This window comes from Epinephelus fuscoguttatus, linkage group LG20 (genome assembly GCF_011397635.1).
Source record: "Epinephelus fuscoguttatus linkage group LG20, E.fuscoguttatus.final_Chr_v1".
In the NCBI taxonomy this organism is placed as follows: domain Eukaryota; kingdom Metazoa; phylum Chordata; class Actinopteri; order Perciformes; family Serranidae; genus Epinephelus; species Epinephelus fuscoguttatus.
This window is the reverse complement of record NC_064771.1, coordinates 6110639-6138439: the sequence shown is the minus strand read 5'-3', so window position 1 is coordinate 6138439 and position 27801 is coordinate 6110639. Positions and strand designations below refer to the sequence as shown.

The 27801-nt window shown below is 39.3% G+C and overlaps 1 protein-coding gene across 2 annotated transcripts; it reads right to left on the bottom strand.

Moving 5' to 3' along the window:
• Positions 1-27801, bottom strand: mbtd1 (mbt domain containing 1). Of its 2 annotated transcripts, XM_049563132.1 has the most exons (17): positions 27642-27801; positions 25141-25345; positions 24873-25006; positions 24668-24782; positions 24496-24578; positions 24292-24409; positions 22941-23075; positions 22769-22857; positions 22260-22494; positions 20417-20472; positions 18611-18715; positions 18322-18469; positions 13340-13422; positions 11807-12041; positions 9809-9880; positions 7790-7945; positions 1-7364 (listed from the first exon to the last, which is right to left on the bottom strand). In XM_049563132.1, the coding sequence occupies exons 1-17, from the start codon at positions 27660-27662 to the stop codon at positions 7246-7248; spliced, it is 2109 nt and encodes a 702-aa protein (XP_049419089.1). In that variant the 5' UTR covers positions 27663-27801; the 3' UTR covers positions 1-7245. The 2 variants fall into 2 exon arrangements, with proteins under 2 accessions (XP_049419089.1, XP_049419090.1); XM_049563133.1 differs by lacking the exon at positions 7790-7945.

The following is a 27801-nucleotide window of genomic DNA, read 5'->3' as shown; positions in this document are numbered from 1 at the left end:
TTTGAAGTCATAAGCCTTTTTTTTTTATTCAGTGTAAAAGTCAGATCTTACAAAAATCACCAGATAAACTTTCACAGCCATGCGGAAACAGTTTGCAATGCTTGTAAACAAAGAAGCCATCCATTACAACCAATATTATGATCCAAACATTTGGCTTTATTTACAAAGTCTATCAAAGCTTGATCACAGCACAAATTTACCATATGAAAGGAAAATGGTATACACTATCAAAAAGATGTACAAACTTTAAACTGCAATCTAATAATGTACCTCAGGGGTCAGTGTTAATATCAATAGATTTATAATTATTAACATAGATTTTTTTTTTTCATTTGTATCCAAAATAAATTTTGCACCATAACCCTCTCAACGCACAATTATTTTCAGACAATAGTAATCCCAATACATTAAGTCATTTTTATCAAATATATATAGCACCACAATATAATGGTTTAATATAATCGGGGAGGGGGGGAAGGGGGGGCTATCACATACAAAAGACCCGTGTTAGTATCCAAGAAAACAACAAATATCCAACTCCAGCCTGCTCCTCACCACTGCCCACATCTGGCAGAACCAGTTCAGGTGCAGGAAGAACTCTGCAACCACAACAGAGTCCTTTCTATGGAAGCCCATTACTGCCAGGGGAAAATATACTCATGGAAAGTAACTGTATGCCAAAATAATGACAGTGGTTCAACAATATGAAATACTCCATCAAAACTATGAGACAGTTGAGCCTAAATGAAAATACGCAACAACATTAAACTTTGGTCAAAACTGAGAAAAAAGAACATTTTAAAATTTAAGTAAGTTTAAGTCCAAATTTTGAATTAATATCACGCCCAACTTTAAATGTATTATTTTTCTTTTCTTGGCAGAAATAGGCTTCCATACATTTTCTGATCGCAGCGGAAGAGGAAAAACACAGACAGACTGAGGAACAACCAATGACGGTTACAACAAAATAAAAACAAGCTCAGCACGACATCGGCACAACGTGTTCTGTTCTACATGCATTCTGTTGATCAGTGCACCCCATTCCCAAATCAACTCATTGCTTCCATCTCCAGCTACTGATGCCCACACACTTTAAATACACAGCTACCCATGGATGGAGGTCAAACTTGTTTCATTTTTAGATTTGGGGATCAAGGTGAAATAAGAAAGTTTAATATCTACAAGGAAAGGTGAGAAACAGAAGATCCAAAACAGTGTTGATTGTGCATTTTAATTATTTAGGGTTAATCTAGAGAAGGGTAGCAGCAGTTAGTCCATAGAACAGTCTTTTTTTTGTACTAAGATATTAATGCAGTTTGGTCATGAAGTACTTTAATGCGTCTTTCAGCCTCCAACGTTAGAGGAAAATAACTCCTATCTGTTTCAAATGATTGTGAGACATTGTCTTTTATTGCTCATTTGGTCTTCGAAGCTTCGCCTTTCAGCTGAGCTTTGTATCCAATCTGATCAGGAGACAAATTAAAAAAGGAAACTGGTAGAAAACAAATCTCACATCCCGTAAAGAAATAAAAGGAGAACAGGAAGCCATGAAAAGCAAATCAGACTACAAAAAAGCAACACACGTGTTTGTGTCACCACTCAAATACAGAATTTACCATGAAGACAAAAGCTACAAAAATAGACAAAAACACATGAAATGCTTAGTGAGATAAGACCTTTGTTGTTTGAATGGTATGGAAGCAAAAAAGGCCCCTAATAATTCCATTAAAAATAAATGAATACCTGAATGTAAAATTCAACCATTACTGAATACCTGATGTGGAAATTTAAATACTACTGAATTTACTCTTTATTTAAGGTTAATTTTGAATGGTCCAAAATTTAGAAAATTTAGATTTTACAATAGAAATTCAAGTGTCAAAAATTCTAAAGGAAAAATATATTTTTAAGTTGCTCAAAATTCCCCTTGCAAGATGCTGTAGTGCAAGTGATGCATTATTTGGGCTTCACTAAAACAAGGAAGAAGTAACCTTAATAAAAACCTTTATTCATCTTGAATTCTGGCGTCTGGATTTCACCAAGCCCTGACATATGAAAAGATTGCATTTTTTTTTATCTTTTAGGGAAAAAATATTAACTTTTATTCAAAAGTGATGTTAAACCAGATTAATTATCTTGTTAAACATAATTATTTGTGTGCACAAATTAATTAAGATGACAATAAATGTCCATTTTGGATTATAAAGAACTAGAATATAAGTATTCTTAAACTGGAGAGATTTTTTTAATCTGTATTCAGGAACCTTAAAAGGCATTCAACAATTAAAAAAAAAAAAATTCTCATAAAAAATAAAGAAATAAAACACTTGAAATTACCTTCAACTATGGGACTAAAACCACATCAGGTAAATTAGCTGTAATCCACATTTCAGCATCATGTATTCTGTTTGGGTTAAATTCTTTAGTACTTTTTCAGTTGCTTAAAAGTTTTCTGGTTATTACGGCACTTATTTGCTTCCACAGAAGAGATGCACATAATGAAGATGCCTCTGAGCTGTTTAAACCCAGCTGATTCAGACTTGTATTAACGACCCTTACAACCAAAAAAAGAAACACAAACTTCCTGAGAATCTAATCATGAACCTTACTGGTAGAAAGAGAAATTGTGGATCTTTTACCGTCACTGAGAAGTTTAAATCTGCTCTGCATTTCAATACAGCCTTTGGCCATACAGTGAGTATTCTGTATGTGAACCCTTGCTCACAAAAATCACAGTTATACAATAGCATTTTTGTTAAATTATCTCATGTTAATTATATTAATGTAGTGATCATGACATTTGAGGGTGCTATAAGTTTTATTTAACATAGCAAAATAATATGGGATCTATTATTATTGCATATCATTCAAATTAGAAGACTACCTCATGTGCTGTGATAAAATTCTTCCATGTTTGGTGTCTAGTCTTCAAGTGGATCGCTTTTAGGTAATCATTTTCATTTGCATATGCTAACACACTGCCATAGTCTATTTCACACTCTTGTTTTAGCTAAACGTGGCTAGCATCAGGAGGTAGTAGATAAACAGCTGCAAAAATCTAGCTCTAAGAAGAATGAAAGGAGGAGTCTTGTCTTTTCCACGGCCAAGCATGGATTTCTGACGAAATAGGATTTGTAACTCCATACCATCATAGTCATGAAGAATATATATATAGAATCTATGTCTTTATGCCACTTTTAGATTCTGTCGTGTTCTGTGAATGCTGCCCTCAGAGACTATTGGAAAAGCAGTGCATTGTTCATGTTTCATTATTAACAACAAACCTGTTATTCTGTGGCTCAGGTGAATCATAAACTAGCTTGCATACATATGGCTCTGACATGAGAACAACCTAAGCAATAATAATAATTAATTAAAAAAAAAAAAAAAAAACATGAATGCTTTGCATATTACCCTAGTGAAATATTTAACTTTTTTTTCCTTATTTGGACAATAAAACTGCTTGATAATGAGTCTGACCTCTGACAGAAACCAAAGTTTGATGCTACAATTGCTGAAATATGGAGTCTGGAGTGTGCCACATTTTCAGTGTTTCATTATATAAAATGAATACATTCCAAATTTTTGAAAATCAATTATACATTAATTAAGTTTTAATTGTTTTAATTTTACTTTGACTTTAAAGATAGAATAAAGTCATAGAAATCTTTACCATGTAGTTTCTATGCATTACCTAAATAAACTATCTGAACTGTATTAATGGACTATAATTTAATGCTGTCTATAAATCTGATGGCATACTTAAGACTCCATACAGGTGAGGAGGATAAGTTCCAGATGGAACTGCGTCCTCCTCTGGGTATAAATACAGCAGACATGGTCCAAAAGACAACATAAACACCTGCATCTGCAATCTGAATAACTCTTGTAGTGCGACCTTAGTGCGACCTTTGACGGTATGTAAGTGATGCGTCTGCCAGCATCTGTAATATTTTAATATACTGTACAGTGTGGCTGATACAGTACACAAGGCCAGCGTTGGTCAGCTGTGTTGTCTGTCTCTCCGGTAAGACTGAGGTTCGTCCCTGACAGCAGCTACATCCAAACTGTGAAGGTTCAAAGTATATATTGTAGGGCTGGACAGCGAGAAGAACATGTCAGAGTGTACCCTATCATACCAGTAAGGTTTCTCTTTTGTACAATATACCCTGCAGCTCACTTATACTCATGCTATGCTAATTTGTTTAGAATTTCTTTAAAACTAAGTTGGAAAAAAAGCTTATCGTCTCCACAGCTTTGTCATTTCTGTTCAACATTTCAGCACAAGGACAACGAAATATTCACAAAGATAACTCAAACATTCCTGAAAGAGCTTTTTTTTAAACTACTATAAGAAAACTGATCTTCCTAGGCTCATTAGCACTACTGAATTCTTACTACAGCAACTTTGTGGTATAGTGGGAGCTGTGATTACTGTGAAGGTCCCTACTAAAACTCCACATTATGCCATCAAAGACCTGACACTGTTACCTCATCAGATAAGCACTCTTGATAAATCTCATCCTTAAAACGTCATCTCTAGTAATTTACATGCAGGTTTACCAGCTAGACAGTAAATGCAAAAGGTTGTGTAAAGAGTTTTTTCAGTTTTGGGAAGTGATTTAGCTAAAAATGCGGATATAAAAGTAGTTGTATCAAAAACCTCACAATGCCCACGTCACACAGCTGAAGGATATTAATATGTAGCCAACAAATATACAGTGGTAGTGGAAGCCTAATGGAATGTGTGAGAGCATTTCTAATATGTATCTACAACAGCAAAGTTTTGCTATATGAGAAAGAAATACAGTTGTTAAATGCCACATTAAAGCTGTCTGAAAAAATGCCCATAACAATTAATACAAATCAAAGTGTTAAAGGGCCAGTTTACCCAAAACAAAAATACATATCTTTACTCTTACCTGTAGTGCTATTTATGGAGATATAGTGGAACTAGATGGCGCTTGGCTTGTGGTGCTCAGAGTGCCAAAAAATACATTTGAAAAACTGAACAGCAGTGTGTCTTTTGATTGGTTACTCTAGATAATCCACAGACCTTGTTGTGAGCAGTTAAATGTAGGAACTTTTTTCTTTGTACCAAACTACACCCGCACATCTGTGTCACTGTTCAGAAGGAAGCATGCATCTACTGCTAGCTCACCTAGCACCACTGCGCTAGCTCAGGGCCAGGACATTTGCCGTGTCTATTCCTGTGCCAACTCTTTGCCAACTTTCAAGAGCGCAGAGGCAGTTTACGTCTGAGGTTGCTAAGTGACTGTAACCAGCAGCGTATCATAGCCTACTCATACCTGAGTGCATAGCTGATTTTCTTCCAGGCATCATTTTGTAGTGTGTATTAGGTCTAAAATATTGTCCATGGGACAGATGTAAAGCTCTGGCAGACCTGCACTAAAAATGATCAACTTCTTCTCAATATTTATCACAGGCTGAAATTGACAGAAGAGGGTAAAGATACCTGCTGGCTGATTAAGTCTGTTGCTTGTCTCACAACATGTGGTTCACGCTGCTGCATTACAAAAGTTGAACTCTGTTTATGTTGAGGCGCAGCTGAAAAACAGGCGCTTGGGAACACTTGCGCGTCACAATGTTTTTGCTCAAGCATTTGAGCGCCCCTTCCGTGCATCTACATTGTAAATAGTGGATTTGAGGGCTCAAAAAATATGTCACGTGTACGGGCCCCAGCGTTACAGCTCAGCAGAACAGGACGCCAATAATGTTTAAATCTCGTGTCACAAGCACAAACCTCTCGTCCATGAGTAGATGTACACTTCCTTTAGCGCAGTGATATGGTTGATGGGTGTAGTTTGGTAGAAAGAAAATAGTTCCTATATGAAACTGCTCACAACAAGGTCTGTGGATTATCTTGAGTGACCGGATCATGATTTCTGGACAGAGACACTGCTGTTGAGTTATTCAAATGTATTTCTTTTGAAACTGAACACCAAAAACTGAGTTCCATCTAGTTCCATTATATGAAGAGAAGGCAGACATCTCTACAGCCGATATCTCCAACACTCTGCAACTCACACCAAAACAATCTAGACTGATAAACAGCACTACAGGTAAGAGGGGAAAGATATCGTTTTGATTTTGGGGTGAACTGTCCCTTTAATCAAAAAATAATCAGTTGCAGCCCTAGACATTTTACAGCATCTATTTCATGTTGGTGACTTGAATGAAGCTGAGGTGATGACAGAGCCCTAATATGAATAATATTATTAAACTTGAACAGATCTGGGTTCTGTAATGTTAAAATCAGAAATGACAGCAGCTGTGGAAATCTTCTGGACAATATTGGAATAAACTCAATAACAAAGACCAATATCAGTAATGCTGAGCAGCAGCACTGTACTACGATCTCTCTTTAAATCCCAATCCTTTATATCTATACTCTGTATTTCTATTTGAATAGGTCTCCACATACTATATGTATATAATCACTTTTATGAAACAATGCACATTAAGTTTCCCCACACAGCCACCAAAAATGTAAATGCAAAAAAGTACATTAAGACAAAAACAACTCCAAAATCATTACAAAAGAAAAGAAAAAAAAACTTCAAGTACTATTAACAAAGTATAAGTCCACCTGGCAATATTGTTCAGAAGAAAATAATCAAAATATACACAACTCTGCTCCTCTTACTGCCAGCCTCTCTTTTCCTCTCAGGCCGTTCAGTGGCTGACTCTCTAACCTGAAAACAGAAACACACACAAAAAAAAAAAACTAAAAAAAAAAAACTGAAGACCTGGCTCAATAAATGGTTCTCACAGTTTCTACAGGTCTCTGTACGCGGCCCAGATTGTGGCAGAGGCAGGGTGGGCTGGTGTCAACTTGCAGGACTCCCATTTCTGTGGAAAAAGCGTTGTTCTTGATCCATCCAAATATCTCTTGTCTGATTGGATGTTTCAGATTGGAGAGGAGAGAATGATGTTCTGTAGGTGGTACGAGAGAGAATGCCCAAACATGTGACCCAGGTTTGGTGAGTGATTATGTGCACACGCAGCTACAAGGTAAGAAAACTGTTCAGAGGGATGTTCCAGAAGCATGAAAGCGACCCTCTTCTCCTTGTCAGCGGCATCTCCTGTACTGACTCCATAGAAGGCCTGTGGCATTGGTCTGAGTGTGATTCCAGGCCAGTTTGACTCTCCATGTTCCTGATCCCTTGCTGGGGTTTTTCCAGAGGCGCGTCCTGTCCCGGTTGGTGCCGCTCCATCCTGACCTCAGGGCTCCTGTTTGATGTAGTAGCTGCCCGAGCCGTTGCTCTCCTGGTCAGAGGTGCCCTGTGAGAAGGTAAACTCGTCCACCTCGGCCGTCTCCTCCTTCATTCGCAGGAGAGACTCTACAGACGGGGGCAGAGACAGATGAGAGAGAGAACAGCAGTGCAGATGAGCCAGTTGTGTTCATGAACTTTGAGTGAAATGCTGGAGGAGCCTTTGTCTCTGTTCCAGGTGTTAATGTTAACTTCACATGCAAGATGGGCATCAAGATAACTACTTCAAAAAATATATCAAATGAAACAAACATGCCTTGTGACTGCTTCGCAGTGGAAATAAATGTACAGACCTTCACTGACATGAGGGAATATTCATGTGAGAACAATGACAGTGAGGTTGATTTAAGAGTAGGACATGCAGCATCAGCAGCATCCAGCTCCACAGCGAGGCCCTGTGAGTGGGACTCAGAGGACTGTCTTCTGTTAAAAATGCCGTCGAGCCTCAGGAGGCTCGGTGCCGTGCTGGAGTTTTATCATTAGTGTGACGTTACCTGATTTGTGGGTTTGGTGGAGGTGGGTTCGGGGTCGGGGCCGAGAGGGCCCCTGGGCAGGGTAAGGGGGCGGACTCTGCTCTTCGTCCCCCGAGAAGCTGCTCCTCCTCCTGCCTGCCTGACTGAAGGGCCGTCGACCAACCGGAATCTTCCTCTCTAAACACCAAGCCAGACTCGGGTAAGCTACCAGGGGCTTATTACACACAGGGGTTCAATTCAACCAGAACGCGTTCTTGATGTTCAGATGATGTATTGTGAAGCAAAGTCAAAAAGGTTACAGCTTAGGGTGACATTTTAATTTAACCTCACACTGTTGTCACTGATATGCCCATCTGAATAAGCCCCTGGTAAGCTGTAATCAGACTGCCAGACCCAAGGAAGCAGATACACTGAACCATGAACAAGGCTACAGCAACTGAACCTAACGGATGTGGCTGCCAATATTTCAATTATTTAACATTACTAAAATTTTCATTTTCCATTTGCATGCCAATGGTATGACAAAATTAAAACAAAAGTAAAAATCCAATTTTCATTTTTATGTCTAAAAATCATCATCAAAAGGAGAATAATAAAACTTTCCACCTTACACCTAAGCATAACATTGCCATAAGAAAAAATTTACTGAACAAGATTTCTTTTTTTGCAAATTGGAAGACAATGTGCAACAGTGACCTTGTTTAAATTACACTTTTGAATAATCTCCTGGTTTTTGCTAATTTGTAGTAAAAGTAAAATGGAAATGGTCTTTTCAGTGGTTATTTTTTTAATCATGGTCAACTTATAATGTTGGACTTTGACCAAGCGGCAACCCCCAGAGCTGAAAAATTAAGCCAACGCACCTCAAAGGTCGACCTCACCTGAGCACTGTGGGGTCACACGACTATAAATGCTCCGAATACAGAAAATAAGAAGAATAGAGGCAGAGGGCAGAGTCTCTGCAGAAAAAAACATCACCACACACTGAGAGTGGGTAAGTGATGATAGAGGGATTACTGCTGTATGAGGCTATACGTTGTTTTTAGAAAGCTAGCAGCTAGCGTTAGAGTTAGCTCCACCCCCTCATCAAAATATCATCACTTCTGGCTCCAAAAATCCAAGACGGCAACGACCAAAATGCCAAACTGAAGGCTTCAAATTGGGAATCCACACACAAATGGGTGATGTCATGGTGGCTACGTCCATTATTTCATTCAGTCAATGACTTAGACAGATTTGACAAAAGATCCTTCTATTACAGGAATTTTCATTAGAAAAAAACTAAAATTAAGACATAAGTCATAATCGTATGTAAAAGTTAGTTCATTTTCAAGTTTAAATAAGGATGAGAAAATGAAACTTTTATGTGGTGGTTGTTCTCTGAAGCCTCTTCATAAAAAATACAAACATTGCCATGAAAGGTCAGTTTCCATTCGATTAGAAATGAGCTGGTATTATAATTCAAATTCAAAACATCACTTTGCAATAATATTTTCCAGTTTTGGTTGCACAAGTCCATTACACATTCAATTTCATGATCATTATGGCAATGTTATATTTATGAGTACGCAGAAAACTTAGTGATTTAAACCTTTCATTTTAATTTGCAATTATGCATTTTTGACCATGAAAGTGCAAATTGGATTTTACTCATTTTATTTGGATTTTGTCAAACACACCATGCACACAAATAAAAAAATGACATTTCATTTTGAATAAATGACTTCATTTTCGTATTGGCAGCCATTCTGCTCTCAAACCCCTGAAGTAGCTCAAACACTTTGCACCCAAGTGTGCAGGCTATGTGTTAATAACCATCCCACTGAAAAGGGAAAGGGCAGAACGTTCGTCTTTCTACAACATCCAGCAGTGTGACACATCAAGTCCGGTGAAAATATTCTTGACACACCGAGCAGATGATCTGACAGCAGCAGAGTTTCCACCACAAGTGTAGCCAGTGACAATAAGAAGAAGAGGAAAGGAGAAGGCGGAGGAGGGAGTGGAGCGAAACAAATCCACAGTGAAAGAAGGATTACTCACTTTTCTTTTGGCCTTTGTACTGCTGGGCCTTTTTCTTCTGCTTGGGCACAGATTGAGGCATTTCTCTGTTACCTGAGGGAAGACCATAAGACAGGAAGCTATGAGACATTTGCAGACAGACATTATAAAATGCTACATACAAGTAGCATGCCTGGGGAAGTCTGTGGGTTAGAACTCTGCTAATGCATTCCATTGAGCTGCCTGTGTGCACCCCTTGTTCATGTGTAAGACTCCAGTTGTATGCTCAGTGCTTCACAAACATGCATCTTCATTAAACAAGTTTAGCACTTCTGCATAAAACACAAACACAGGTGTGTGTACACCGGCAACTCAACAGAAATGCATTAGCAGAATTCAAATGCACACACTTCCATGTGCAGGTGTTTTAAATCATAATGTAGTAAAAATGGATGTATTTGGAAAGTGCCGAGCACACAACTGGATGAATGAGACTTCAGTAATACTGCACTGAGTTGTGTGAGAGTTTGTAAACACAATTTTGATATAGTTTTCTGTTGTTAAACACGGAACCCTTTTACTGCTATTCATCTAGAATATTTTTCCGTTTTCAGATTCTTTGTCCACTGTGGAGACAAGCCAGAAAAACAAAGTTTTCTTCACACAACACACACAGGGGGAGTATTTAATATAAAAATGGTCATTTTGTGGGTGAGTGTTCTGTTAAAGTAATGTATTTTGTTCTGTAATGGCTCTATTAAAACATGACAGAACCATTATGACTAAAGCTGCTGCGTGTATGATATCTGGCACCTTGTTTATGAGAGGGAGCCCCATTTTTTTCTCACCATGATGGCAGCACACTGTTGGAGAACAGCAGCAAGTTAGAAAATAATGATATCTATTTGTAATGATATTTACCTCTGGGGCTTGATTAATGGCTACCGTGAGCATGAGGGGCGCTCGACCCCTCTTCTCATTCGTCAAATCAACCCTGTGGACCCCCTAATGCATTTACTCACCAGTGTCATCCTTAATTGGACCGTCTATTTTTATAGCTTACAAGCAGGTTGTGACTCTAATTTAATTCCTTTGTGCTTGTTCCTTTGTTTAGTGTTATGCTGGATAGTTGATCTGAATGTAAGCTACAATTATACTGTAGGGAAGACATGTCCAAAGTCTAGTCATCTGACTGTATATAAAGATGGACAACGGGTCTCCACTTACCCCCACTATACTAAAAAGGAAGACAAAATACCCCGGACAGGGCCGCTGCCTTCTTGCACTGGTGATGTCATTTGGAGCCAGTTTGAGTTCTGACCCATATACCCTTCCAGCTCATCGCGAGCAGCACCATTAATAGTGAAGACACTGCCTGGCACACAGAGCTGTCAGTCATGACCTTAATCTACCCCCTTTTTTATCATCAAGTTTCTAGTTATAACCAAACTTATCAGAAAAACAAACACTTGAACATCAGCATGATAAGAACTACCTAACATGACAGAATCCATCTTTGGGAAAGATTTATTTGATGTGTACTTTGAGTTTCTAGTTTGGCCCATGTCCCATCCTCTAAAATAGAGGGGGTGGGGTTTATGACTAATACTGCAGCCAGTCTTCAGGGCGCCATCGAGATGTTTTGTCTTAACTTTTTGGGAGCTGTCATGTCCTCCATCTTTATACAGTCTATGGGCATGACTATCATACAGGTGGAGCTAATGACTTTTCCTAAACAGATGGTAAACAAGCACATGAACGGTCCCTAACAGTAGACATTTTCTGGTAGGTAGTAAACATGGCCATAGCAAAGAAGCATTAAATCATCAGTGAGGGCTACTGCTTTCAGGAACTGTGGAAAGTTGAATGCTTTTCACTGATAGTTGAATAGTTGTGTTCGTCTTATTTGTATGTGATTTTTTTAACAACCCATAAGATGTGAGAGGGAGTTGGCCACCAGTTATTTTTTGCAGTATCTCATCTGGCCCCCAATCAAAAAAGTTTAGACAATCACTGCGATGAAATGCATCATGGTCTTACTCTGTGAGGCGGGGGGTTGGAGCTGGTAGCCCGTCAGCTGACACCAGCCCACAGGGTAGAGGTCAGGTGACTCGCAGTCCACCCACTGGTCATACTCATCCTCCCAGCCGTCAAAGTGGATCCTCAGTAGCCGGTGCACAATTCTTGTCACCGTGGCAACACACACCAGCCGCGGCTCCATTAGATCAACAGCCTCCAGCTTCATGCCTTGCCGGAAACCGTGATTGGGAACCTCCTACAGGATGCAGGAGAGTTAAGAAAATAATTTAACTAATTTACATAAATTAAAAGCACACACATTAGCAAATAGTCAGCTAGCTATCAAAATGACTTGAAACTTGCCCACCATCAGTGCAATCCATAGTATACAGAGGAGGAAATGATACTGAGGCAAGAAGAGCAAGACAGAGAAGAAAAGTGGATACTGCTACATCATGGAATCAACCTGCTGCATCAGCTGCTGGTGTCGTTATACCACACACCAAACTCTGCTTTCATCATATATGTGAATAGGACATTTTGTAGCCACCAGTAGGGGAGTCAAAACAGGGCAGTGATGCACTGGATAAACCTACACGTATGACAAGCTATCCTGATTCTATGGGACAGCTGGCAGTTCGGGATCATGGGCAGTTCCGGTGTGACATAATAACGACGTGTTACGCGCGAAACTCTGCAGAACATTCAAAAAGTAGCTGCTAAATCAAAGGAAGAACAGTGCAAAACTGTCCAGAAATTGGGCAAACAATGAAGTACATGTTACACTAGAGGCATATGCTGTTGTGTTACATGTCACGCCTCTTTTGCTTCTGCAATGCTGGCATCCTGTCTAAAAGCAGCGAGCAGCAGCAGCAACCCACTGTCCCAACACTGGCGCACCATGAAGGCGTAAACAGAGGGCTCGGCTGGAAGGAGCACCTGCTGCAGCAAGCGAACGTAACATCTGTGGTCATTTTGACTTGACCAGCAAACTTCACTACAAGCTGATTGGCTGTAGAAACAGGTGGTGTTCTTTACATTATAAAACCAGCCTCCAGCGATTTGACCAGCTGAGTTGCAGGTGACACCATCAGCCGGCTTGAGTCGAGCTCAGACAGCCAGTTCGCACCGCTGCAACTTTTCTCTGCAACGTTCTAAAGTGGTTTTGTCTCGTCGCGAATCATTGGTCTGAACTGGGCTTTACAGGGACACAGTTAAGTAGACAAAGGTGTACACCAGTTTTTTCATTACAGGTAAAATCGGGTTTTGGTGACCAATAACAGTAACAAGTGTTTGCATAAAAACTTGAGTAAAGCCAGATTTGTCACAAACATATTGTTGGTGTTACTGCAAAAGTGAAAGCAACAGGAACACCTCCCACACAACTAAACATGATGGTGCTCTGTTTACCTGCTGCTTTCTGTTTTGAGATGTGGTAGTATGGAACCCTGTTGCTGTTATCAGTAACCATAAAAGTAATACCAGCAGACTTTTGAACTCAGAATGAGAAAATCTTATCACACACAAAGAGGAGAAACCAGTCATAAAGCCTACCTTGTTAAAGAGCTTGACGGGAGCAGCTATTGAACCTGATTCTCTGAGGTAGTCAAACCATTTAAATGGCAGTTTAGTGTACCCTGGGGATCAGAGTCAGTGTTGAGACCAGAACATTATGAAACCATAAACAAGAAGATGTTATCAGACTACTTCTTACCAACAAATTCACCTAAAGAGAAATGACATTCAAGTATAATGTGGTATAGCATAGTATAGAGGCTCTGTATGGAAGATCTAAAGTGCCAAAATAAAAATGCAAAGCACATTCATAAGTGTTCATCAGGATGTGCAAGGGAACAGGTTCTTTTTTGAGATAGAGACACATAGACCCTTTTATAGCATCATTAAAATATCTGCGTTTTGCCCCAGCCATCCAGAGGAGTTAGTAAGCTTTAAACATTTAATTAAAACTGTTATCAGATTCAAAATGTCTGGTATGCATGTTCAGTTGTCAGAATTGATATTCAAATAGTAGACTCAGTTTTTACAGAATGCCAGCACGATCACAACTGTTTCGGAGCAACAGGTGTTTCTGTTTAACACGAGAGTGTGTTAACTGGTGACTGCTGAATGCATCATGGTTACTTGTAGCGACAGCAGCTGTTACAAACACAGACAGACCATGCAGGTGTCCTTGAAGAAGCCTTCAGTTTTACTTATATCTATTTTAAATACATACTTGTCTCAGCGTGAATTATCTAACGCCAATCATTTACATAAGTTACTACGAGCAACCACAAACACATTCAGCCCAAAGTCACCAGGTAATGTGGTCACTTGATAAAGCCAAAAACCACCAGTGTCTATGGCTGCAATCTATTAAACGTGTTGACTCTTACTGGACTGTGGACACAATCAGGGATTATCGTGTAACAATAAAACACAGACAGGATTCCTGTTTGCGTAACAACTGTATCATCAAGCTCTGAACTATGCCACCTAGCAAGCCAGCAGGTACAAGTCTCTCTTAGGAACATAGCCTTTTGGTTTAATAATTATAGCCAAAGCCTCATAGATGGTGGTCTTGTGTATTTGTCTTTGGCTGGGGAAGATTTCTGATTTCAAGACACAAAACTCTGCATCCACAGATAACATAGTCTGAACCATCTAGTGACTTGTATGCTAGTAATTTCTCTTCGGTGCACACACTAGGTTTCTCTATCAAAAACATGTATGTATTTGGCCACCTAATATTGGGCCTATTGCTATTGTCATCTACCCACTTACTACAAGTACACATATATCTGGAAGTCAGTCACTGTTCGTCAGAGTCAATTTATTTAGATAGCATTGGGATCTTTGGTGGTTAATGCTCTTGCGTAGCTTAACAAGCTGTTATACATCATCATACAGTGCCTGGCCAAAAAAAAAGTCACCACCAAAAGAAAAGGTCATACACTCTAATATTTCGTTGGACCGCCTTTAGCTTTGATTACGGCACGCATTCGCTGTGGCATTGTTTCGATAAGCTTCTGCAATGTCACAAGATTTATTTCCATCCAGTGTTGCATTAATTTTTCACCAAGATCTTGCATTGATGATGGTAGAGTCTGACCGCTGCACAAGGTACACAAGGCACTGTCTCATGCTCCCTGAACCAGTCTTTCACAATTTGAGCCCGATGAATCCTGGCACTGTCATCTTGGAATATGCCCGTGCCATCAGGGAAGAAAAAATCCATTGATGGAATAACCTGGTCATTCAGTATATTCAGGTAGTCAGCTGACCTCATTCTTTGAGCACATACTGTTGCTGAACCTAGACCTGACCAACTGCAGCAACCCCAGATCATAACACTGCCCCCACAGGCTTGTACAGTAGGCACTAGGCATGATGGGTGCATCACTTCATCTGCCTCTCTTCTTACCCTGATGCGCCCATCACTCTGGAACAGGGTAAATCTGGACTCATCAGACCACATGACCTTCCATTGCTCCAGAGTCCAATCTTTATGCTCCCTAGCAAATTGAAGCCTTTTTTTGCGGTTAGCCTCACTGATTAGTGGTTTTCTTAAGGCTACACAGCTGTTCAGTCCCAATCCCTTGAGTTCCCTTCGCATTGTGCGTGTGGAAATGCTCTTACTTTCACTATTAAACATAGCCCTGAGTTGTACTGTTGTTTTTCTTCGATTTGATCTCACCAAACATTTAAGTGATCGCCGATCATGATCATTGAGGATTTTTTTCCGGCCACATTTCTTCCTCGAAGACGATGGGTCCCCTCTATCCTTCCAGTTTTTAATAATGCGTTGGACAGTTCTTAACCCAATTTTAGTAGTTTCTGCAATCTCCTTAGATGTTTTCTCTGCTTGATGCATGTCAATGATTTGACCCTTCTCAAACAGACTAACATCTTTTCCACGACCACGGGATGTGTCTTTCGACATGGTTGTTTAGGAAATGAGAAGCAACTCATTGCACCAGTTGGGGTTAAATAACTTGTTGCCAGCTGAAAGATAATCGCCCATGCAGTAATTATCCAATAGGAGGCTCGTACCTATTTGCTTAGTTAAATCCAGGTGGCGACTTTTTTTTGGCCAGGCAGTGTACTTCCACTGCTATTTTGTCTGTGCAGCCCTATGTACACCATCACTGTTCACAAACTCTAGAAGGGTCTATTGGCCATGTGCCAAAATGAAAAACTATTTCTAATCACAGCTTGGGGGCAGGTCGATAGGCAGAGCTTTTCATCACTGTCACAAGCTGGTTTCAGCAATGACAGACAGCCTTTTATATTCAAACAACTTCCTGTGGCTAACCAGCCGGAGGTACATTACTATCGACTGTACATTTAGTTATATTTCTGATTACTGTTTTAAGGGATATCAATACAGCTGTTGTGTGAGTATACTGTGGGAACAAAGCTCCCCTGCCTCTCTAACTAATGCTGGTGCTTTGTATGTACCATTGGCAGGTCTGAGCCCCTCTGGGGGGAAACTGAAGCCAATGCCAATGAGCCAAAATTCTGCTGTTCCTAAAATGGCCATTCTAGGCTGGCTGCAAAAGCAAGTCAGCCACCACAGACACCCATGTTAAAATGCCCAACTTTGCAGAAATAAACATGGTGAGAGCCTCGTACAAAAAAGGTTTAGATCTCTGAAGTTTATTTTCCTGTTCATAACAACTGTTTGTGGGGTGAATTTTTATATAACCCTGATTTCACAAAAGTTGGGACCCTGTGTAAAATGTAAATAACAAAATGTAATAATTTGCAAATCCTTTTGACCTATATTCAGTTGAATACAGTAGAGAGACGAGATATTTAATGTTCAAACTGATAAACTTTATTTCTTTATGTTAATGTACTCTCATTCTGAATTTGATGCCTGCAACACGTTCTGAAAGTTGGAACAGGGGCAACAAAAGCAATAAAAGTTGTGGAATGTTCAAAAAGACCATGTGTCACAGTCCAACCATTTAAGAACGTTTGTCAACGCACAGTTGCAAGGAATTAAGGATTTTACCATCTACAATCCATAACATCATCAAAACATTCAGAGAATCCGAAGAAATCTCTGCATGTAGGATGTAAGGCTGAACACTAATAATGAACGCCCATGACCTTTGACCCCTCAGATAGCACTGCATTAAAAGCCAACATGATTATATAAAGGATATTAGCACATGGGCTTAGGAATACTTCGACAAACCACTATCAGAAAACACTGTTTGTCGCTGCATCTACAAATCCAAGTTAAGACTCCATGCAAAGTGAAAGACATATATCAACAACATCCAGAGATACTGCAGACTTCTCTGGGCCTATTTCCAATTGTTTTTGGAAATCGTGGACGGTGTGTCCTCCAGGCTAAAGAGGAGAAGGACCATCCAGATTGTTACCAGCTCAAAGTTATAAGCCAGCGTCTGTGATGGATGTCATGGGTAACTTGCACATCTCCGTAAATGCTGAAAAGTACATACAGGTTTTGGAGCAACATATGCCGCCATCCAGGTGACGTCTTTTTCAGCGATGTCCCTGCTTATTCCAGCAAGACAATGAGACACATTCTGCATGTGTTCCAACAGTGTGGCTTCAAAGTAAAAGAATGCGGGTACTAGATTGGCCTGTCTACAGTCCAGACCTGTCTTGCTATGGAAATGTGTGACACGTTATGTAGCGCAAAATACAACAACAGGACCTCGGACCGTTTAGCAACTGAAGTTGTATATCAAGAAATAATGGAAAAGAATTTCACTTTCAAAACTTTGAAAATAAGTGTCCTTGATTCCTGAAAACTTACTGTGTTTTTTTTTTTAAAGAAACGTTGATGTCACAAAGTGGTAAACATGCCCTTGCTCTACTTTATTGGAACATGTTACAGGCATCAAATTCAGAGAGTGTGTTTTTACAAAAAAACAATAGTTTATCAGCTTGAATATTAAATATCTTGTCAGTACTGAGTTCAGTTAATTAAATGTCCAAAAGGATTCAGAATCTTGTTCGTGTCCTAACTTTTCTTGGAATCGGGGTTGTGTAACTCACCCATTTACATTTTATCAGGACTTAAGATTACACATATTTAAGGGTGGGCTGTCATTTAAGTGTCATAACAATCCATGAGTCAGCTCCACCCTCCACCCATTCTATGGTCACTACTGGCTCAAAAAGAAAAAAGAAATGCAAAACTTGAGGGTTCAAAAACTTTTCAAACTCTTGGTTGACATCATGGTGGCTATGTCCATTATTTTTATACAGTCTGCGGTTTTCATTTCATAATGACAAAGTAAATGCATATATAAAAAGGAAATATATATATACATATATATATATATATATATATATATATATATATATATATATATATATATATATATATGTATATATCACAATGTGAACCGTATTTGACTAAATTTCTTTGTTTGATTGGTTTTATTTTGGCATTTTAAATCTTCCATAACTCTGTGGTCCTCTCAATGGGATCAAATGCCGGTTTACATTTATTAAGAGCTCAAAGAAACAATGATCAGAGTGTACAGTACCTCTAGGGGGCGTGAGTTCAATGTTGTTGATTTCACAGAAGCCGACAGGGTAGATGGAGGGGGAGGTGCCATGGTAGCAGAACCAGTCTGATCCATCCACTGCCTCCGAACCGTCGATCCCGATCATGAGGTACCCGTCTGCCAACACCTACAGAAAACCACAATAGCTGGAGTCAGTCTGAAGCGGCTGAGTCAAAGGCATTTGGGCATAAACAACAAGAACTAATCCTTTTATTCCGCATTAATGTCAGTGTGATGAAATGTTTGCAGAGTCCAGAAACGCACTGACCTTTCTTACAGTGGCTACACATATAGCTGAGAGGTTGAGGGGGTCGATGGCTTCTAACTTCATCCCGTCTTTGAACCATTCCCCACTCTGGTCCACATCTCTCACCTGATACACATTCAGACACAAAAAGACAAATAGAGGATTATTATTTGAATGAGGATCGAAAATGTCATAATAATGACATCATTTAGACACGTATAAAACTGCTACTCTACCCAGCAAGCATTTTTTGGTTTAAAAAACGTCTAATAGTCGTCTACATGAAGACCTGACGTCTAGGCTAAATCACGGCTGAATTTGGGCTGTCAGTGAGAATTTGGTAGACGTCTAACTACAGCCAAAGTGTAGATGTGATCAATTATACAGCTATGTAGAGACCATGTCCAAAAAATGGAGATAAACATATTTTAACGACTGTTGACTCTCCATATGTGATTGAATATCATACGTCACGCCATCTGTAATGGCGAAAATTACATTTAATCAGTTTCAAAATTAAATCGGCTAGATTTGGGTTACATGTAGCTAGACTAAATCGGAGCTAAATATAGCCAATGCGTTTAAATCACGACTACTGCTTGCTGGGTAGGGAAGTCTCACATTTTTAAAGGGCTGTGGAAAACAGTCAAATAGATTAGATCTAAATGTCTACCAGTTTTTTTACTCATACAGAAGAAGTTAAATACCAGGGCCCTGTTAGCCTAACTGTGGTTTAACATTCCGTTATCAGGCGAAACTAATCCTGTCAATTCTCATCCATTGTGTGTGGTTCCTTGAAAACAGTTTGATGAATGATTTGTTAATCATGGATGACGTTATTGTGAGTAACAGTGTGCTCTTAATTTGAAATAAAGGCAACATTAGAGTTCAAGACAAGGTAGGTGTGTTGGGAGCCCTCCTAGCAAGCACTGGGACAACAGATTGAGGAACACAAGTCTCATTTTGTGTGTGTGTGTTCCTGTGTTGTTACAGGCATTATTTTGTTTTGGCTTTTCTTTTAGCTTTTAGTTTGTTCTAGCTTCCATGATTGGTGAGGTTCTCCTCGATGGACATACAAGATATTTCAGTGATATTTATGAGCCTGTGATGGAAATGAAACTTAACTAAAATCTCTCAAAAGGCAGTTTTAATCGTGCAGAAAATAATTAATATCTTAATAAGATTTAGTGTTCCAGTGATAAATTTCCATTCTGATGGCAAATTAAATACCATACGCTTTTGCTTTAAGCTTTGAAGAACCAAAAAATCCAGGCTACAGCTGGATACTGATTGCTTTTATTGTCAATTTATCTGTTGATTATTGTGTCAGTTAACTGAATAGTTGTTTGGTCTATGAAATATCAGAAAATGGTAAAAAAAATATCAATCAGTCAGATCACTCTCAAAACCAAAGACGAAATCCTAAAATGTCTTGTTTTGTCCACAACTCAAAGATATTCACTTTACTGACAAAGAGGGGTAAAGAAACAAGAAAATATTCACGTTTGAGAAACTAGGATCAGAGAATTTTGGCTTCTTTTCATAGAAAATTACTCAAACCTTTTAATTGATCATCAAATTAGTTGACTGTTTATTTTATAGTTGACAATCAAATGATCTTTGCAGCTCTAATCCAGACTTGTCAAATCATCATCTATTTAGAATAACATGGTTATCCATGTATGAACCACAGTGCCCAGCTATGCAATGTCTGATAATGACATACCTGCATACCAATGCACAGTTGTAAGACTCTTTCTTAAAAGAGGAATTTAGGGTAGAAAAAACAAATAAAAAAAATAATAAAACACAGTTGCTCTGTACTACCTTCTGGAAGAACGGTGCAGGAGCATCAACTTGACCCTCAGTTTTCTTCGTAGCATCTGAAAAATACACAGGACAGATCAAAGTTACTTGCCTGGGCTAAAGATGCTTCAGCAACATACATGCTTTAGAGCATAAAACCGCACTGAGCATTAATACCAAGCGTCAGGGGTGAAATATGAAGCCAACACCCAAAGACTGCAGTTCCTTGAATGGCCAATCTCTATGGACCCCTATGAACATGTTTACAGCCTGGTACGAAAAAACAGTTTCAGTCTCTGTAGCTAATTCCCCCTTCATGACAGCTTTACAGGGGTAAATTTTTATGTAACTCATCTGTTCATAGTCAAGTCCTAAAGTTACACATAAATAAGTGCAAGCCACTTTGAGTGACGGGCTGTCTGCTGACAGTGTCCTCTGATTTTCAGTCACATCTACCCCTAACTCCTCCACAACTCCAACTTTTTGCCCCAGTATGGTCACTTCTGGCTCCAAAAAGCCAGAATGGCAGCGCCCGAAACCTCGAAGTTGAGGCTTCAAAACAGTAGTCCGCAAACCAGTGGGTGATGTCACAGTAGCTAAGTCCATTATCTTTACAGTCTATGAGTGATACTCAACTTGGCCCAGAACGGGGTTGCAGGTGGCCTGCAGACCATTTTCTACTTCACAATTAAAATAAATCCATTCACACTAGGAATTTTTATTTTGTATTTTGAATGCAAATAAGGTGCCAGATTGCAATAAAAATAGTATAAAATTATTATTATAAAATATATATCAATAATTGTTTATTAACTGGCCCCATGCCTTCTGTCATTTTACAAAAGTGGCTCCCAGTCAAAGCAAGTCCAGCATCCCTGAATTAGAGCCTACAGACAGTAGAAGCTGAGAATGAGCTGAGTTTCAGGGAACACGGTGTAACGAGAAAAGAAATTGACTGGATCCGATATGAGCAGAAGAGTAATTGTCATTAACAGACAGCAGCTACAATGCTTTTAGTTACAGCACTTGAACGTCAGTGCAGATTTTAAACTGCAGCCTAAAATAAAGTTTTTCTAGAGCTAGTATCAATTTTCTCGTCAGTACTACTCAACATGTGAAATCAGTTGTAAATGTCTTCTGTGTCCCTGACAAAGCATTTTCACATCAGAGAAAACCACGATGATATCAATATGGATATGTTGGCTTTGGCTTAGACACTGCAGGGTGAGCATGAGCCCTGTATTTATTAAGAATCAACTGAATGTCAAGCATCCTTCTGCCATGAAGCAGTCCCCAACAAATGCATCATTTCACTAAAAACCAGGTCATCAAGTGACCAGCTGTTTTGAGAAATAACTAACCTGTTGTGAAAAATGAAACTACATTAGTTCTGAGTTATTTTAAAGAGGTTTACATCACTGTACATTTCTGTTGTGTCAGAGAGCCACAGGGTGGGGAAGGGAAAAAGCATTGACAGACAGAATTTGTTGACATTAACAAAAATATAGAATCTCACCAGCATTATCCTTTAAAGCTTTTTCTTATTGTTAAACTTGTTACATGCTGAGTGATCAATACATTATAATCCCGCTAATAGCAAAAACAGAAACAAATTAAATATGCCAAAAACAATACATATCTTTAAATACAGTATTCAACATCTTCACTGTTTTGCACCCTCTGTGTTTGTCACACTCTGCTTACTCTGCAACATTCTACACAAGCCCCAGTGTATTTCCTGTTGACATGTTTGTTAATGCCGAAGCTGACAGGAAGTAAACAGACGCCAAAGCTGTTGCCGTCCTAAAACCCTAGACACAAACACTGCTTATACGTAAGTGTTACTGGCTCCGATCAAACTCACCAGATCGTTTGAAGCGGTGTCCAATGCTGCGCGACCAGCCTATATTATGGATGAGGGGGCTGTACATGTGGCACCAGAAGTCGTCTGACCCGTCCTCGCTCTCCTCATAGACCAGCCTGAGGCGGCCTCCGATTACCTGCTCCACCAGCGCCACCCGTGTCCGGCACAGGTAGTTCTTATCCACCACCTCTACCCGCATCAGCTTCTTAAAGGGGAACTGCATGTTCTCATGTACCTATGGTGACATATCATGCATGAATATAACAAAGACAAAGGATTGAATAATATCATAGTGGGTGCTTCTGGGATGAATTTAAGTCCAACATGAACAAATATTTAAAGTCAACGTAAAATACGTTTTTCAGATCCTTTCTGAAATCTTTTAAATCATCACATATGGAAATGATTATGTTAAAAATATAAGCTACTGTCTTACTCAGATTTAAAAAAATTGGAACTGGCTATCAAAAACAGTATCGTTAAAATTTTGATGCATTTGTGGGTCTCACCTTGGCATTAAAGTCAGGTGGCAGTGTTTTAGCTCCAGTGAGACGCTTCACAAGAAAGACTTTCCAGTTAGAGTACTTATGCTGTATGCCTGCAAGAAAAAAATAACAGCAACAACAATTACCACCAACCACCCAAGTACAAAACTGTCAAGACATTTGGCACATGACTCACTTTTTGGAGGTACAAGAGGTTTGCCACTTGAGGCGCACCATCCCACTGGGTGCACCTCAGGGATGCAGAGATTACACCAAAAGTCCTTACTGGTGTCGTTGTCAAAGCCCTCATACCGCAGGAGAGCCTTGAACCCTACACAACAACAAAAAACATGGTTGTTCTGACTGCTCATTCTTGACACTGGATGCAGTCAAACCAATGTCCACTCAAGGTCCAACTGCTTGCCTTAATAGACGTATATTTACCCTATCACATGGTCATCATCCGATGCAGTATGCTCGGTTGCTCAGTATTCATACCAGTGTGTATTCAATCAGTGTGGATTATGTGCGAGTCAGTGTCCAGGGCTCGAAATTAATGCACATCAGTGCATTCGAGCTGTGGACAAATTCTCAGCCCTACATACATCAATCCACATGACATGGTACAGAAAATACATTGTACAACACACTGCTACCACTAGATCATCATTGGGTATAATAAACTGTGACTTAAAGGGTTTCATCGTGTTTATTTTACATAAAATTTGGGTAAAAATGTTGGACGCTTAATTTATTGAAACCTGAAAAAGGCCACAGTCATGCCATAACATGATTGAACTGGCTGGTTCTTGCTCCCTGTTGAGACAGATGCTGGATATCTTTAGGTCTGACCAGCTGTGGCCGTTGCGGAAGTGCCAGGAAAAACGGACAAAATTCCTATTCACACTGCCTTTTCAAGGCAGGAATTTCATGCCGTTATGCCAACTCGCCAATCGTGGAATGGGGGTACAAAGTTGTCTCGCCTTTAAACCTGCATTGGAGTTAATGACAGCGCCGAAACAGCATCTGCACAAACTCCTTTGACAGAAACTGTAATTTCACCTCAAAGAACACAGTGAGTTGCTGGTCAACTGCTGTTTCTGATCGATTAGTTAGTTCCTGTTATTATGTGACTTTCGGAACCAGACTAACGTGGTGTCCACAGCAGCAGGCTAAAGTGCTTAGCTTATTTGCCCCAGTGTGTGCTTCTCCAAACTAGGAGCATGCTGATCATCGTCCACTGTAGATAATACACTGGCTATGGACCTATAAATTAGTTTTTTCAGTACAAATGCAGAATTATATTTGAATCTCAATATGTACCTGGTTAAATAAAGGTTTAATAATAAAAAAATAGCCCCATCTTCCACCTCCAAGCTCAAATCTTCCAAGCTAACACTTTTCCTCTTTCTCCATGCTTACACTGTCAGTTATGGGGTTAAGTGAGGGGAGGACATCAGCACTCTACCAATTTCACAGCTTTTTGGAAAACATGGAAAAGAAGGAAGATGAACCTGCCCTTAAGTTATCTAAAGAAGCAGCCTTACCTGCTAGCTTAATGATTTCTGCTATCCAGTACACTTTAGTGGAGAGGTTGGTGTCAGAGTTGGGCACTTCGATCCTCACTCCTTCTTCTATGTCTCCCCAGCATGTCCCCATAGGGACCTGAAGCAGAGAGGAAGTCATGATTTTATTCATTCAAGAAGCCAACAGATGTAGTCTCTACCTATTTAACTCCAGTCTTTACTTACATGCTTGAAACAGCTGACTGGAGCTCCGATTGTGTTATTGCTACAGATATAGCGACCCCAGTCAAAGCTCTCTGCAGGGACCACTGTCAGGCACAGGAAACAGTGTAAAACTGTATTATATCTTAACAGAGCAGCATTGTTACCCTATTAATACTGTTTTTTGTTAACATACCTGCTTTTGATTTGGCCTGGTTCTGCTGACTTGCTTGGTACTGGGCGTAAGCAGCCAGCTTCGCCATGAGAGGCTGTTTTTGTAAGACTTTTGCCTTTTTTGTTGGTGGTTTGCCCTTGCAAAATTGACACAGACATCAATATTTGTGTAATAATATGGGTTTAATCTTAAAACATTTGTTGTAGTGGTCTTACAGTGCAGTTACCTGGAGTCTTGCCAAGATGCTAGCTTTTTTGGAATTCGAGGAATAACTCCTAGAACAGGACACGCTGCAGAAGCGCTTGGTTTTTGAGTAAAAAGCATCTCGTACTCCAACCATCCCACACATCTCACAAGTGGCTGAGAAACAGAGACCACGAAACAGACACATATAATCCGTTAAAATCATCAACGTGCTGACGAATTCTCACACGCAGGATTATATTCCACAGGACCACAAAAAGCATGTTTCAGAAACATTCCCATGTACTGACCCATTCCAGCCTTGCCATCAGGGTAAGTGTAGACTTGACCATTGTTCTTGATGATGGGCAGACTAGCAGGGATGGAAGGCACCACCTCATCCTCGCTGTCCTCTGAGCTGGAGCTGCTGGTAGACTCCTCGCTGCAGCTGTCATAGCCATCAAACATCCCGAACGAGTCTCTCCGCTTCCGCTCTGAACGTGGGGTGCGTTCAGCCTGTGCAATCAAGGAAATGACAAAAAGACAATCTGAATGAAATTAATACTTTAAGGCAGCAACTACCAATTATGAATTTTTCACACACAGCTTCCCAAAATTGAAGGCGATATCTTTAAATTTCTTGTTTGTCTCGAAGTTAAAGGCATCAATTGTGTAAATAGATTTTACATTATTTTATTTTTATTTTATCTAATTTGTATTTTTGTAATATTTTTTTATCCTTTTTTAACACTCAATCACTTTCCCTCCTTTTTTCTTTAACTTGCTTCTGACTCTTGAGCTGCTGTAACGTGTGAACTTCCTGGATGTGGGATGAATTAAGTTTTGTAAAGTCAATAAAGTCTTAAAGTTGTCTCTGACAACCACCCAGAGCCCAAATATATCTTTGTAGCTTCATACACGTGGGTCGAACAAGTGTAATATGTAGTTGAGAACAGCTAAATATGAAGCAGCTTTAAGAAATGAAAACATGGATCATGCTAATGAAAGACATAGGTATTTAGAGAGTCACTCCTAACCCTAAGGGTGTCGCTATCATAAATCAGTTATTGTAAAGGGAAGCATATTGGATATATACTCTCAACTCCTTGGAGCCACGTGTTCAATGAGGCATTAGATTTTAGTCATTTTTTGTGAGTTGTACTTGAACCTACATTGTTTCTGTGCAAGTGACCTCTAATATAGGTAAAGTTGAGGCACTTAACTCCTCTTGGAACAAGCCCTTTCCCTCCGCTTCCTTACTGACACAGGTTTATTTTATATCTACTCACTACTCTACTGTTTTCTACTAGTTTTTGATCATGAGAATATTCACATATTTTGTACTTGACATTTGTAGTATCTTTATGCAGTCTGAATCAACTCATCATCTGTTGTACTCTTATATTAACTGTATCTCATTATCTTATGAAATGTAGTATTTATGAGATGAATGTTGGGTGGTAGAATTACACTTGCTATTGACTTTATTGTTAGGCTATGTTATGTGTTGTGTTATGTTATTGTTAGGTCATCGTTCTTAGATACTCTTAGAACAGGCAATGGTTTTTAAAATAGTTAATTATTCTAATTATTTTTATGTTTTTATTAGTAACTACTGTGCATTCGCAGTTTTTCTCTTAACAATATTTTTTCAGTCCCTTTGACATGTCATCTGATTTGTAATGTGACCATTAATTGTTCAGGCTACAATCTTTGATCACATATACACATACAAACATGTGCACGCCCATTAAGCACAATGAATGGACATACATGTGTGGGCATGAACACACACACACACACACACACACACCTCAAACATATATAACACAGTCAATGGTAAATGTAGTCTGTTCTTATTTTGGTCTTCACTTTCACAAAGTCTTTGCCCCTATTTGACTGTGTGTTGAATTGTATTATTGTATAGTATTACTCCAAGCACAGTAACCCTACACTTCCTGTTTTGATTTTAACAGCCTAACCAGAGACAGAAGTTACAAATTAGCCGCGTCTACAAACCTGTATGCATTGCATTGACTTTGCATTTTACATATGAAGCAATAGTTAATGCATTTGTACTTGACAAATAAATAAGTAATTAAACGTGACCTGTGAAGCTGGCTGGAGAACCCAGTAACAAATTCTTAAAATAAATAAATAATAACGATGTTTAGAGCAAACCCCTGTAAAATCATACTATAATTATTGCCGTGGATATCTGAAAATTCAATACATAATACAACACTTGCTAATAAGGCGTACAAGATCCGGAACAATATTAAAATATTTACTGTTGACATAGTCTGTCTACTTCCTCTTCTGAGCATCACAGGTGACATCCCAACTAGCTGCGCTAAAATAAATAATTCAACTTGCAATGCTAAAAGAAAAGACAGTGCACCTGCCAGTGAAAACATACTAAGCTGAATGTAACATGTACAAAATAAGAAAGCAAGCCAATGCATAGGCTTAAATAAGGGGTGGCCTAATAAAAATAGCTCTTAATGCTAACTAGCGTTAGCACGGCTAGCTAGCGGAAACCTGTTTTTCCAGTGTGTGTCCACAAATGCATACCACACTTTTCACGAACGTGGCAAACTTAAACCGTCACACATGTAGTTAAAATAAGTGAGCGGTTAATTTATTTCTTAACTTGTTATTTCTGGAGAGCTTGCTAATATTTAACGCTGGCTGTAGCTGAGCCACTAGCTAGCTACCATAAACAGATAACAACAAAGGAGCAGCGCTAGCTTCAGCGAATCCTCTGGAAATCGAAAGGCTCGCGGCCCTAAAATGTTTCAAATTCACTCACCAAATCCCGTGTGTCTTCCATCAGCCCTTCATATAGATAACGTTCTTGTTAACTGTGCTGCCCAATGCAAATTAAACCCCTATGCTGGGGATAAATTTGGCTTTGAAATACCAAAGTTTAAAATGAATACTACCAGACAGGATATCAACAAATTACTCTG